General features: G+C 36.5%; 2 protein-coding genes across 2 annotated transcripts in view; one reads left to right on the forward strand and one right to left on the reverse strand.

Moving 5' to 3' along the window:
• Positions 1–6,003: 6,003 nt before the first annotated feature.
• Mcm5 (Minichromosome maintenance 5) lies at positions 6,004–12,647 on the reverse strand. Its single transcript, XM_027361914.2, has 13 exons — positions 12,396–12,647; positions 11,206–11,332; positions 9,862–9,990; positions 9,573–9,745; positions 9,309–9,464; positions 9,097–9,178; positions 8,320–8,757; positions 7,743–8,060; positions 7,495–7,610; positions 7,194–7,322; positions 6,950–7,092; positions 6,674–6,801; positions 6,004–6,412 (listed from the first exon to the last, which is right to left on the reverse strand). The coding sequence occupies exons 1-13, from the start codon at positions 12,548–12,550 to the stop codon at positions 6,311–6,313; spliced, it is 2,196 nt and encodes a 731-aa protein (XP_027217715.1). The 5' UTR covers positions 12,551–12,647; the 3' UTR covers positions 6,004–6,310.
• A 2,214-nt stretch (positions 12,648–14,861) lies between these two features.
• The window catches only part of chm (lysine acetyltransferase chameau), a gene marked incomplete at its 3' end in the record, with an annotated part of 16,838 nt that continues 16,142 nt past the window's right edge, over positions 14,862–15,557 (forward strand). The window contains 1 exon segment of the mRNA XM_070130006.1: positions 14,862–15,011. Coding sequence (XP_069986107.1) covers positions 14,997–15,011 — 15 coding nt within the window.

Genomic DNA, 15,557 nt, shown 5'->3' on the forward strand with positions numbered 1-15,557 from the left:
AAATCTAGTGTTCTTTTCCCACATCTATTCATGTACAACGGACAATTCCACCTTACAATGCAAAAGTTAAATGTCATGTTTATGTCCGAGAAGGCAAGATAATTCTTGCCTTCTTTAATTCTTGAAAAAATTCAAGATAATTTGCCGTTTAGACAAACCTATAAGTAGTGTGCGTTCTCAGAGCTGAGGAGGAAGTTATTGCAGTAAATAAAATGAATATTTACACAAAGGTGCTTCTGCATTGCAAGAAGCATGGACACAGTCAATCCACAAGCTCAGATTATAAAGAAAACAGCAAATAGTGTTGATGGGTGTGGAAATGCTGTTGTAATAAGAAAAAATAGAATATGCTGTAATTTCTTGAGGCAAGATAATAAGATTTAGCGGACATTTCCAATCTACAAAACCATACAAAATATGTGAGCAAATAACCCACAAGGCTAGAGATAAAAACAGGCAAGATTAATAGAAATATGTTTTTTCATGATGAGACAGAAAGAAAAATTTCTACTTTCAACTTATCACAGGATGAGAACAGAGAGAACGATTCCTACCAAACAATCAAAATAAATTATATTAATGAATAAAAAACATCAAATCATACAAGGAAGTGTCAACCGCAAGAAAATTGTCATGCAGGTAAACACAGCAGCTGGCGTTTGTGCAATGTCAACACTATGCCAAGACGATCCCAAACCTGAAGACTGAGTTATGATCATACTAATTTCAGGATTGTATGACCAGAATGTAGTTGTGGTTTCATCTGTAACTAAGTACAGTAAGGCATATGGAGATATGACTATAGTGACTTACTGTTGACAAGGAATATTGTTAGTGTTGGCAATGCAAGACAGAGTTGAGTTATTGTGTAGATATATAGACGGAATGGATACAGAGAAGATTAGTAGGCACATTAGAGTTAATACGTGATGTTATTTATTCATCTATCTTACATTAGTGCTGACATACTCATTCCATATTCCTCTATTGGAACATCTAGTATAATTCCATCTTTATCTACTAGTACATCCACTATACCGTTAATGTGGTGGATATATTACATGGAAGTCGTCCTCATTATTATATTAATATTATAGAACAACATTATGTCCACAAAAAACAAGGCTTAAAAGAGGAGTTAAATTCACCAAGATTTCTCACACGATACCGATTAACATGAAATGCCAACCAGTTTATGAAAAAATAATTGCTTTCGCTTTTAGAAGTTAAATAAATCTAAGAAAGAATCATAGACAGGAAACGGAGCTGAAAATGAATATTCATAAATCCTATTCCACCATCAACACAAAAGATAATGTATGAATCTTGTCTTACAACAGAATAATCTTTTTTTAAGGAAATAAGTTGAAACACTGGTGGGAGGGGGGGGGGTTGGCGGTGGAGGCATCCGAATGGGCGGAGGGAAATAAGATTTTAAACTTTGTATCTAAATCGAAAAAGTGCTTATTTCATGTGTGATTATATATCCAAGATGAATTAATTTTTCATAATATTTCTCTTTACTAGGCCTCATATTCGAGTCTTTAGGACATACAATGAAGGAGGGGGCCCCAGACCACACGCCACTGAGCTGAAAACATGATATTTTCTGATATTTCTATGTCGCGTCACCAATACGGGAAGAAGGCATAATATATGTAGTAAACTGAAACCAGGAATTATGCAAAAAAAAAAGGCTGTTTGATCTACAAGGTTGAAGTTGAGGGACAGGCGTCGACCAAATAAGTTAGTGTTCCAGATAATTTTAAGGAGTGGTGCCAGTGCTGAAGATAATAAACGCATGTAATAATGGCGAATTTTGTGCCTTTCTCCCAAAATACAGAAAGATATGCAGGATTATAAACGGTTGAAATACCTATAGATTAAGCTGCAAATATACATCCTTTCACGGGTATGTGGGGCACTACGGAAGGGCTTTCTGTTAATAACCTAATACCTGATTTTTGTCTTAAGAAGATTCTGCCGTCAAAACTATGGAATTTCCGAACAAAGCTGGGATACTTTCATTCGACCATTGAGTAAACCGAAGAAAGATGTATCACTTGGCTCTGAGAGAAATCTGATTGAGCACTTCTTAACTCGACATAATCTTTCACGTGACATCGACTACAAAGGCAAACTCTTAAACGTTTTTAACTCGACTTGCAAAATCAGTAAACCCATCATCAGCAGTACGGAATAAAAGATCCCCCTTGATTCAGTTGCCGATGCAGACATGCTTTCGATGTTCAGCATAATGCCAGTATAAACTGTTAAAGACCTTTTGTTTAAGTATTCATGTTTGTACAGAGAAATAGAAAACTTACTTCTCCCCTGTCCAATTTTGAAAAGCACTCCCTGCTGATCAACTAATTTATCGAGATCAAAATCAATATTCAGCAAGATGCAATGTTAATTACGGAAGGGACGCTAACTACCTGTTACTAGGAACCTCTGAAGAAACGGATGACCTACAAGACATTATAAAGACAACGCTTTTAATGATGACTACGCACTACCTTTCCTATGATCAGGATAACTGCACAGAAATTCATCAATTTTGTAACGACTTCCAGACTCCTAATTTTTTCCAGATATATCGATTCATAGGAGGGCCAAACCAACTGCCTTCTGACAGCACTCTTATCCTAGAGGTGGGTAAAGCTCCCTCGTGGTCACCGTTTGGCTCTCATAACCACTTGCTATCCCAACACTACAATACACACCATAAATGTAGCCAAAGTTGTAGTCCCGATATCTATTATATAGTATCTAGTAATCCTCTGATGCCGGGACTGTGAATTATGATATATATGAAGGTTTGAGAAGTGGACGAGCGGCGTTGCATTGTAAATTCCAAAAAATGTATTTTCTAAATATATTTACGCTGCAGTATATACAATATACGCTAGACCATTGTCTAGTGCTTATTTCAAGGTATCATCCATATTTCCATAGATGTGGAAAGGGATGAAAGGAAACATAAAATAATGTCATGGCGACGTATGTTGTATGCGGCATACAAAAGCGCCGCTTGACCACTGTAAGGAATACGTTACAGTGGGTTTAACTAGAGAAATCTGGTAATATCAGCTGAAGAGGCTTGGTACTATAATCTAAAGAGGCATGATGCTATCAGCAAGGGAATGGAGTGCATCTTGGATATGGAGTGCAAGCGATATGCAATGAGTCTGGTGATGTCTGCAGTAATAAAGAATAGATTTAGTATGTGGGTATGATCCCAGGGTTGGCTATGGAAAAGATGGCACTGATACCTAAAGAATGTATTACCATTGAGAGGTATTTAAACGGCCACGCAGTATACTTTTGAGGATGCTTTCGCTATCACAGCGGAAAGAGCAATGGTGAAAAGGAAAGCATGAGTTGATTTTTCGGTTGCCTATAAAATGGAAAGCCTGATAGATTTGGTGGAGGAACAGAATGCCAGAACCACCTGTAAGAAATCAGGCACCATAGTTGGTAAAGACATATTCAGACAGATTTCCTGATGTGCATGAGGAACTACGTGTAAAAATCAGGAACTTTACAGCCCTCAATTAGCCGTACAAACTCGTTTAAGACATTATCAGGCTGAACTTATATAGTGTTAAAGAGTGAGGGAATGGCTATAGTTTCGAAGGTGAAAGGCAGTAGGAAAAGTGGACGGGAAGGTATCTCAGTCTTAGATTGGGACGAAATATTAACAAAATTCAATATCACTGGAAAAATGAAAGAGGTTGTTTGCAAGGGGATAGTCTACCCTGACGAACCACTATACGAAAAAAAACTATTGATATGAATTATTGGTCACACAAATGGCGTTATGAAGGCATCAATACTATGTTTTAGTAAATCTAACCCAGGCTGAAATGTGATCCGTCTTCTTTTAGAATAGCATCGTCAAAAGTAATTGACACCTAACTAGCACCCACAAGATTTCAGATACTAAGAAAAAATAAGAAAAAATGCTCAGCTAGCTTCTCCATATTAAGCCAGAACAATGAGTAAAAATGTATTTAGCCGAGAAACAATCAAAATGAACAATGTTTACTATTGCAAGGGGATTTCAAACTTCTAAGAAAATTATGACATATTATTGCACAGATATACCTGAAAGCTCATGGAATGGGTTCAACAAACCACGTTTTCACATTGATTACAATGGATCGTCGCAAACACCACTTGTATCATCAATGTATATAAACATAGAGGTCAGTTCAAAGTGGTAAGACACTGATGACGGAGAGAAAACAACCTATTGATAATAAAAATAGGCAAAATTACGTACTTTTCTTAGGAGATAAGCATATGCACGGGCTGAAGATGAGACATAACTAAAGGTAACAAAATGTTAGAAAGATCAAATGCGATGGTGGTAACAAAAGGCAAAAGGGATTATGAAAGACTTTTGGCTGATAGATCTACAGAATACCTTGAATAAAGGATGTGTTTGGTATAAACAACAACTTCATGGCAATAATATTAAAATTTTAGCCGTGGTTAAGGCGTGTTTCCTTTACCATCGTAAATTTCATATGAAATAAACATCGACCGTCATTTTCTCAAGACTCAAGCTTTTCTTTATTAAACTTCAGGACTTTTCTTACTTAATGAAGAACTCAGTCTCATTTTGTTCTGGAAGACATTACTCAAATACACAGAAAGTCTCATATCTCTCTGTCTGTCTCATGCTTTCATTCTCTCTCTCACGCGCGCCCATTAGTGAGAGTCGGAGTGAAGCTAAACTTCATGGAGCTCAAGGACTGAATCACAAGCCAACAAACTTTCTTACCCAGCCAGATATCAGTTTTCAATACTTTCTGTAGTCAATTAAAAAAAAAAAGTTCTCAATTTTGATTAGATCAAAAGAATAATCACTTTGAACTACTGTTACATCGTACCTCAGATTTCGGAAATCCGCGATCACTGATGCGGATTTCGTATTTAGGCAAATTATGAATGTACATATAAATGCGGATTAGGTATCTTTAACATTCACGCTAAGGAATTTTTTATGTAAGCATAATTATACACTTTAAAATCGGCTTTTCAGTAAGATATATTTAAATGATGTTTAACTGTTTTTTATGCTACACTATAAATACTATATAACTGATAGATTCAACGAGAAATGCACAATTTAGTTCATATTAATGAAAATTACAATTGCATGTGATATAGACGCCTGACAATAGATCAATAGATACTATATGAGTATCACAGGGCATAACATTTTCAGGTTCGTGTGTGTGAGGCAGGAGGGCAGGGGAGAGAGGAAAAAAGATAAAAAGAAGGGAGAGAGAAAGAGGGAGGAAAGGAGATAGATGGAGATAGTTAGATATAGATAAATAGATGGAGATAGAGAAGGATAGATATATTACAAAGTCAGGTGTGCGAGTAGGAGCAGAGCTAGAGAATACAAGCAGCAACAGAAGGGGGAACAAAAGACGATACCAGATAAAGCACAAATCTGCATTTCTTATTTACTGATGTGGATGTAATTGTACATAAAAGGTTAATGCAGATTTGATTTTTTTAAAATTCTATGCTGACAATCCACAGATGCAGAGGTTTGATACATGAATACTTTGACTAAATTATCTTTTAAAAAATATGTAGACCCTCTGTTGAATAATATTGCAGATATAGTGCTAGTCAATAATACTAAGACTACATACTTGTGGGAATTTTGCATACTAAGCTTTAATACATTCCTTAAACATCTTTTACAAGAAAGACTTGTGTTGCATGTACTCTCAGGTTACCAGTATTTCTATTTTGTTGTTTTCTGTCGGAACTAATGTTCATAACTAGGTGTTATTGATAACCATTGCTAAAAAAAGGGAGAGCAAGAGATTAGTTGGAAACAATCATATTCTTTAATATTTTCAGAAGACAATATGGACAATTTGCCTTACTCCAGTCTGCTTATCTTTTGTTGTCTCCTCTGATGTAACCCATTACGTTTTACAACACAAAAAAGGGGGTTATAAAGATGGCCAATTTATAATTATTTTTATTAACAAAAGAAAATCTGATCGAGTTTCTAAACATAACATTTTTGTATCACTGGTCTTAGGTACTGTTTAACAGGCAGATCCACTTCAAGGAGGCAGGTATCATAGCCATTACATTCTTTCTGATACAATCCTTTTTCCAAGTAGCAAAAGTTATAAAAGAGTATGTATATACATTCTGATTCAGTAAGCCATACATAATGATCTTGTTTTGAACCATAAACATAGGTAAAATTTATACACTGTTTATTAAGAAAGTAAAATGAACTTAAACTAATGTGATCACAGGGTATTTACTTGATCCTGTAAAGCATCTTGCGCTGAAGACGGTGCTGGAGCTCCCCACGCCGGATCATGAAGTGCAATACCTTGTATACAGCACGCTCTGGGTATTTCTGTAAAAAATGTTTCCTCATTTTAGACTCTCTAACCGTCTCCAAAATAAGGAAAAAGAAAAGAGAAAGAAATGGAAAGAACAGAAGAAAAGATGAAGAAAAGTGTGAATAAAATCTGAGCAAGTTCTTTGATTTGCATAAAAGAAATTAACATGAATATAAAACCTACATAGAACACAATAAAAAAATAGGGGGCAATAGTTTCTTAAAAAAACAAACATCAGTCTAAATACAGAACATCATGAAATAAAATTGTATTACCTGTCTGAGGAAGTCCTGAACAATGGCATGTTCTGAAACCTGTGATCCAATGGCAAACCTCTTCTTCAGCTGCTTTTCAATGCGAGACAGCATTTCCTGATCTTCCTCTGTGGTAAAGCCCTCAGCACCTAATAAAGTAATCAGTATTATTGGATTTGCAGATTGTGCACTGGATTGAAATTTTGTAATAAAAGGTAATCAAATATATAATAAACCACACAAGCAAATCTAGTCTTTTTTCCGAAGTACAATTGTAAAATGTTATACTCAACCCACCTGTTAGAGAGCCTGACATCGCAGCATCTAGTGTGGAGACCTGGAAGAGCCTCAGGGCTTCATCAACATCACTCTCTGTTGCAAAAGGCTCCAGTCGCATCTTAGCCAATGATTCGGAAATACGAACAATAGCCTCCAATTGCCTGCAAGTATCATTCATGTTAATAATCTCTAATAACAATTATCACATAAAAACTTATAAAAGCAAATAGAGAAAATAAGCATAACTGACAGACACACATACCTGACAGTGATGGGGATGGACAGACGCTTGTCAGAGTTGCTTTCTGCTTCACGAGTTCCTCCTCTCATCAAAACATATCTGTTCTTCAGTTTTTCTCCTGCACTCTCAGAAAGTCTAGGTCCACAACGGCTTTAAAAAGAAAAACAGTGATGTTACTTAGATTATCAATTTTCTAGATTACATACATCTATAAACAAAATCACTTATTAAAATTAATTGACAATACACAAAATATTTCTACAAAGAAATCCATCTGAAATTATTGATTATGTATGAAAAAAAAAAAAAAAAAGTGGCTTACCCTCTGCAGTAACTGATGTACTTCTTCAGGAATTTCAGTGACAGCTCTCCCTCAGGAGTGTCATCAGTGGTTTTTAAGGCATTCAAGTGAACATTCATAACGTGCTTGGCCAAAGTCTGAGGAAAATGAAGAGTTAATAGGAATACATCTAAATATCAATAATGAAAATAACCTTATCACATATAGGCATTTGCACAATTCATGTAACAAAGGTATTAGAAAGTACTTATTTAAGTACAGATACATACCGTATCTCGTCCTTCATCATGCTCATCCTTGACGATGTAGATCATGTCAAATCGAGACAGAATGGTAGGCATGAAATCAATATTTTCTTCTCCCTTGGTGTCATCCCAACGTCCAAAGACAGAGTTAGCTGCAGCCATCACTGAGCAGCGGGAGTTCAGGGTGGTTGTGATACCAGCCTTGGCAATGGAGATGGTCTGCTGTTCCATAGCCTCGTGAATTGCAACCCTGTCATCTTCTCTCATCTTGTCAAACTCGTCAATGCACACAACACCGCCATCAGCCAAAACCATAGCTCCACCCTCCATCACAAAGTTCCTCTGCAACAGGTCATAAACTTTATTAATTTTCATTTTCTCATAAGCTGTTTCTATAATATACATATATCTAAACAACTTGCCAATTTCACTGATTGTCATATTAGAAATTTAAAACATGCATTACTGTTGAAAATCTGATGTAATTCATGATTATCAAATAGGTAAAAGATTTGGTTTTGAGAGTCCAGGAACTAAATATCAATATACTAGTAGCCATGCTTCTAGTAATATTGAAGTACACATATAGGAGGTTGCTTACCGTAACTGGATCTCTTGTGACTGATGCCGTCAAACCAGCAGCAGAAGAACCTTTGCCAGATGTGTAGACAGCAATTGGAGCAACACGTTCCACAAACTTTAGGAGCTGGGACTTGGCTGTACCAGGATCACCAAGAAGCAAAACATTGATGTCTCCTCTCCTTGTTAAGCCATCAGGGAGACGCTTGCGAGAACCACCGAAGAGCAAGGTAGCTACAGACTTTTTGATATCTTCAGATCCATAGATACTAGGGGCAACACTTCTTGCAATCCTCTCATAGACATTGTTGGACTGTGCAAGGCGACGGAATTCTTCTTCCTCACTGGCAGAAATGGAAATGCCCGAGGTGTAGCCACGGCCCTCCTGGTCACACTGGATGCCCACCACTCGGAGATATGGGGCACGAATACCTACAGCAACCTTGTCTCTTGCACCTCTCTGTTTAAACAAATTCAAAAGTGTAAGTCTTCTTACACTACTTACTACTTTGTTATGCTACGAAAGACAAAGCATTAAGCTTAATTTTCTTATTTCTAGCATTCATGGGAAGCATAAAGCACAATTCTAAGACATTACTGGAAAAATAGCAAATAAATAATAAGTAGTAGTTCCATTATGTCAAGCATCACATTTAGTAGCAAACAAGAAAGAAATCAAAGAAAAATATCAATAAAAGAATTTTCATTAACATGAATAACATATATGAACAATAAAATAAGTAACAAATGTCAAGAATATAGAAGGAATATGCGCACTAGAAATCTAGTAAGTACTTACTGTGGATTTACCAATTTTCTTGATTGAGTAAATACCCAAAACTGTGACTCGGTTCCCAGGTACAACACGCTCACAGAGAGACCTGATAAAGTGAAATCATCATAATTAATACCAAAGTCCACATCTATAAACTAGAGTAATAATCAAACTTTGATAATCATAATACAATAAATATTCTTTAACTTGTCAGAATACTAGTTAGACTACTTTACCTGTCAACGTAGAGTTGGAGGTGACGGGGCATCTCTCCCTGTGGCAGATTCTCAGGTACTTCCTGAAGCTTCAGAACCTGGTAGTCCACACATGTGCACCGATCAGGGACAATGAAGAAGGGGTCAAGGGGACACTTCGGACGACCTGCTTGCTCTCTGTCAAATAATTTTCAGAGTTAATATCAAAGGACTGGGTAAACAATATCAAAATAATTATATCACAGAAATTATCCAATTCAGTTTATGTGTAAGGGAGATGCTTACGTGTTGCATTTTCGTGGCATCTGGTAACCTTCCAGGCCAGGCTTGACGGGAATATTTGGGATGGTGGTCTGGCAGGAACGACACTGCACAGTTAGTGTCAGAGCCTTGGCCTTCACTCCTGAGGCTGCAACCACAATACCAGCTACCTTCACCAGTCGGCTAACTTCTTCAGACTAGTGAAAATACACAGCTTAGGTTAGAAAATGTGCTCTTAAATTTTTTGTTTGATTATAAAATTCATCACAGAGTAAAATTGGAATATAGAACTTGGGTAGATAAAAATGCGTACCTGCAGGTTGCGGACATCAACAGGATTTGAGGCAGATGTGAGTGTTATTTGAATATCTTCAACTTTCTCTTCTCCTTGAGGCCTGGGTGCTGTCACTTCATCTGCTACCTCCTTGGCTGCTTCCTCAAACTGCAGAGGACAAAGAAGTAAATCAAACAGGATATAAAGAAAAGGTTTAGTCAGAGGGATTGGTTGTTTTTCTGATAACATTCACTCCACTGTGGGATAAATAAAAATTAGACATCTCACTCATGTCTAAAGCGCAAGATTGTGAAAGTTTTGCTATACCCAATCTTGACACTACTATAGACCCCTCTGTCTTTATGATGAAATATAATATAAAATGAAATGAAAAGGGAGAACTATAGAATTTGCATTTTTATATATAGCAAATAATACTTTGTCCTGATAGCAGATCTTAGCAAAGGGTGGCTGTTCCTCTGTTAATTATATTAATTTCTGATTAATTTTGAAACAAAATCCCAAGTATTTTGTACAAAATGGAAAATAGTTTCATTATACAAAATAAATAAATTGCAGTTTAGCTTGTGCAGATTGTGGTTTTATGTAGCATTTTAAAGTTAAACACAATACAGACACTAATGTGTGGACAGGCAATAAGTAAACTTGTAACTCATTTGGGATAGAAATCATGAAATAACGTCAAGTGTTTTCACACTATCTACAGCTAAACTTTGCTCATGTATATTCTGCAAGTTTAAGCCTGGAGTAGTTCTCTACTTGATAAATTCTCAAGGATGATAAGCTCTATTTTATTGTACAAAGGTTTGTTTGTATTTGCTGGACTTTGATTTGCAGACTTAGATAATTGTAGCCTTATCTTTCCTTCCTACAGACAAATATTCACACCTACTGGCATTTCATACAGGTCACATTCTGAATTTAAGTTATAGTTGTGTTTCAAAGAAAATTCAGAACAAACAAACAATCTAAAGCAAGATTTTCTCTCCCTGCTGATTTAAGATAGCAAAGAAAATATCATCATCAATTGTGCAAAATGCAAGATAAGTAAAGGTAATCAGAATATAGAAATATTCTCCTGGGAAAGACGACCTAATACACAGTAAGCAAAAGTAAATGAATATTCTAACATACTGATGAGGAGGAGAGGACCGTGATTAGATATGACTATATTTAGATGTGATAAATAAAACAGAAATAAAGAAAGGTTAACAAGAGGAAACAGATGCAAAAAGTAAAGAAATAAAGCAAGAAATTAGAAAATAAAGAAGAAGAAATTGGACAATCAATAAGAACTTAGATATAACTTTTTTTCAGTCAATAAAACGAAGCAGGCTTTATATACACGGATAAAATACTGACCAGAGGCAAGTGTTCCGTGGGGGCCTTCTTGAGTTTGTCTGCCAGGGTCTCGTCAAAACTTGCCACATCTTCGAGGCTGACTTCAAGGTAAAACTGGCGGAGATTATACTGGCGCTTCAGTGAATCCCTGAAAATAAATGACTAAATTAAAACCATGAATACTTTAAGATATCAAGATAAAACAATTCAATTTAATAACTTGCTCTGCAAGATAACCATAGAAGACTCTTACAGCGGTTTAAAAAAAAAGTTTTTTTCACCTTGCAATCAAACTGGCCGTTCCATCCAGAATCAAGGGGAAATTTGCTCTGATGAACGGCCTATAATTCCAGTTTCAACACACTAGCGAGCCACTGGACCTGCGCTAATGCAAACCTCCACCACACACATTTTGGGAGACATTACGCTGGCTCCCTCTTTGATACTAAACACCCAAGGCCTACAAGCCATTTCTTTCAATGAAGGAAGAAAAAAAAAGAAAACCAAAACAGACGACAAGGCCTACAGGCTATGACTTTCAACGAAGGAAAAAAAATTAAAAAAAGGACACCTGAACTCCCCTCGCCTTTGACGGAGAGACCAACGTTACTCAGCTGGTGGAGGATCAGCTGGTGGAGGATGCCGTTACTCAGCTGGTGGAGGATGCCCCGGTCTTACCTCCCTTTCCCCTGCCGCAAATACCCTAAAAAACATAGGCCTAATCGCCAACAGACTGACCAAAGCCTGTGTAATGAAGCGAAAACCCCCATTACGACAGCTACTACTGGTGTTAATTAGCTCTCGAAGGTAATTTCGGTTAGTAATTAACAAGTAAATTAATGACGTTCTTCATTCGTGAGGGAAGGACGGACCACAAGGCCTTTGTTTACACTGAGGTTGTGTTTACGTGATGTTATCTCCCTAAATAACCTCCTTTATCAATTCCTCCGAGAGTAAAGAACAGTAAATTGACTAATTACCCTTTAATTAACGCGAATTCCAGGTAACACGTGGGAAAAAAAGACGAATGAAAGCTTCCCAAAATTCTAGAGCCAAACCCATTCTATTCACAAAAATACAAGATAAACACGAATTAAATTCACTTCAAAATCCGATCCAAATCCTCCCTCGATCCCTAATCTTCCTCCCTACGACGAATAAGGGAATAACAGACGCATATAATAACAGAAAAAGAAGAAAATGTCCCTCACCTATACTTGTAGTTGAAGTTGCCTTCGTGGAACTGCCGCAGGAACTCCTTGAACTTCTTCTTAACGGCCTGTAAATTGATCTGACTCTGGTCCTGCTGGTCCTCCGAGGAGAAGTTGTCCGAGAAGAAGATGCCGGGGTCGTCGAAGCCTTCCATTTTGTCGTTTTAGAGGGGAAATAAGCGAGAAAACGGACGTGATGGAGGGAGGTCGTGCGGGTCCGGCGGCTTCCCTAACACTGAAGGGTTTTGGCGGGAAAGGTTTTTGGCGCCAAATTTCCTGCGCATGCGTGGTGGAGGTTTGGGTGGGGGAGGGGTGGGATAGGGGGAAGGGAGGGAGGGTGCAGACGATGCTTCGAAGAGGAGGGAAGGGAGAATGGGTGAGAGGTGGAGGGGTGGATGGAGGGAATATGGGGAGAGGAGGAGGGAATATGGGATGAGACGAGGGAATATGGGGAGAGAGGAGAGATTGGGAAGAGGGAATATGGGGAGAGAGGAGAGAATATGGGGTGAGAGGAGGGATGGGGATGGAGGAGGGTTGGTGATATATATATATATATATATATATATATATATATATATATATTGTATATATTTACATATACACACATATATACATGTGTGTGTGTGTGTGTGTGTGTGTGTGTGTGTGTGTGTGTGTGTGTGTGTGTGTGTGTGTGTGTGTGTGTGTGTGTGTGTGTGTGTGTGTGTGTGTGTGTGCGTGAGTGTTTATATGTATATACATATACATATATATTTACATATATATATGTTTATATATACATACATACATATATATGTATATATATATGTATATACATATATATATGTATATGTATATACATATATATATATGGAAGAAAAACCCACAATGTACAAACTAGATTTATTGATGAAAGTGAGACAACAGTTTCGGAATCGTCCTCGATTCCATCTTCGGGTCGATTCCGAAACTGTTGTCTCACTTTCATCAATAAATCTAGTTTGTACATTGTGGGTTTTTCTTCCATTTTATCAACACGGTATTGTGTTTTTCGTTGCATCATATATATATATATATATATATATATATGTATATGTATATACATATATATATATATATATATATATATATATATATATATATATATATACAGGTCTATTTGTTACCTTTCTATATATCTATCCATTATCCATTAGTATTTGAATTTATATCCATCCCTATATCTATCTATCCATCTATCAATCAATATATGGTAGAAAAATAACAGTGCACAAAATATCTCATAATCTATCTATCTCTTTATTCATCAAATATCTGTCTATCTATATATCTACATACATGTTTATCTATCAGTCTGCTTGTCTCTATTTCTGTCTCTGTTTGTGTCTGTTTTGCTCTCTCTCTCTCTCTCTCTCTCTCTCTCTCTCTCTCTCTCTCTCTCTCTCTCTCTCTCTCTCTCTCTCTCTCTCTCTCTCTCTCTCTCTCTCTCTCTCTCTCTCTCTCTCGCTCTCTATATTATATATATATACATATACGTATATATATGTACACAAATATATATAATATATATATATATATATTATATATATATATATATATATGTATATATATACATACACACACATTTATATATATATATATATATATAAACGTGCACACAAACAACTATACATAAACGCACGCGTATGTACGTGTGTGTGTGTGTGTGTGTGTGTGTGTGTGTGTGTGTGTGTGTGTGTGTGTGTGTGTGTGTGTGTGTGTGTGTGTGTGTGTGTGTGTGTGTGTGTGTGTGTGTGTGTGTGTGCGTATGTGTGAGTGTGTGTGTGTGTGTGTGTGTGTGTGTGTGTGCGTATGTGTGAGTGTGTGTGTGTGTGTGTGTGTGTGTGTGTGGTATATAGCTTGAAAGGCAAGACCCTTTATCATTCCTTTCAAACAGACAAATATTTTTTTTTTGTATATATCTTATATATATCAATGAATTATTAGGTTTATATGATAAAAAAGAATTAAGTAATTTTCTTTATGCACCAAAAAATAATATAATGTAGAAATAATGAATATGGGTATCACCTTTTTTTTTATTTAAAGTTGGGTGTTTGGAGTCACGAAATTTCCCAGGGGGATTGCCAAACTTATAAAAAATATCACCAATATATATGATTTGGTGACAAAAAATTATAATTTATTTATTTGATTGTCTATGAATTATACATACGAAAAAATGAGCGGAAAATATAGAAATAGATAACTATTATGTAGGTTTTAAAAGTCTCCAAATATACCTGAACATATTCTCAGTTCGATTGTTTACAAAATGGTCAAAGAGTTTCATTCAATCCTGTTCGTATTGAACCAAAATATTTATTTATATGATTTTCGTGTACTATGTATGTCAAAAAGATGGCGCGTGGCTTTCATTTTTAAATTTAAATACTTAAAAAGATTTCGGAAAGGCGAATAGGCTTAGCTTGGGAAAATATTTTGTACAACTAGTTGTGTCAACAGAGTTCCCGAGTGTATCGGTTTGTTACAGTAAGCGAGCTGTTTAAGCAGCTCAAGGATGTCTCTCTTATGAAAACTGTCTCGTTTCCCATCGTCAATTAAATTAAACACCGAACCGAAATGGCCAGGAAAAAGGTGAGTTGCTTCGGAATGAAAGGAAAAGCGTATTAGAAACTTAAACACAGAAAGTATAGCGAAATTGGCATATCTGGAGAGGCAATTTTTTTCCTAGGAGCGAATTTGGGAGATCGAACTGTCAAACTGAACGTCATTTTCATCTAAAATTACTTTATCTAGTTATTATCATAACTTCTGTTAGTATAACTGATAAACCTTCATTATAGGTCCGGGTTGTTGATGCTAAAGATATCGATACCCATGGATATGCTTTGGACCTGTACTGGTAGCATCCTGTAGCTTTCCTAAGCTGGCCTTATAGCCTATCCCCGAGCTTGGTCAGAGGAAGTAGGGACAGTAGAAATGATGTCAGGGAATGAAGGGAGTGAATGTAAAGTAAAAAGTAATTATTAATATCCTTTTGGTCACATTTCAACCAAATGCATGGGAAAAAATCCTGCGCAACCAAAACAGTCAAAGTTGCTGTCCCCTAATCCTTTGCTTGGTAAATTACCATCTTGGTATGTTATGGCAAGATGGACTTCGAACCCTAGAATATCAAAT

This window comes from Penaeus vannamei, chromosome 14, assembly GCF_042767895.1.
Source record: "Penaeus vannamei isolate JL-2024 chromosome 14, ASM4276789v1, whole genome shotgun sequence".
Lineage (NCBI taxonomy): Eukaryota > Metazoa > Arthropoda > Malacostraca > Decapoda > Penaeidae > Penaeus > Penaeus vannamei.

What these genes read in the sequence shown, in the direction of transcription:
- Mcm5 (XM_027361914.2), bottom strand. Translation starts at nt 12,550, where the DNA reads ATGGAAGGCTTCGACGACCCCGGCATCTTCTTCTCGGACAACTTCTCC. An exon ending in CCACGGAACACTTGCCTCTG is followed by an intron (nt 9,991 to 11,205) that starts GTCAGTATTTTA and finishes TGTCCTCTGCAG; the next exon opens with TTTGAGGAAGCAGCCAAGGA. An exon ending in GATGTCAGGCTCTCTAACAG is followed by an intron (nt 6,802 to 6,949) that starts GTGGGTTGAGTA and finishes TTACTTTATTAG; the next exon opens with GTGCTGAGGGCTTTACCACA.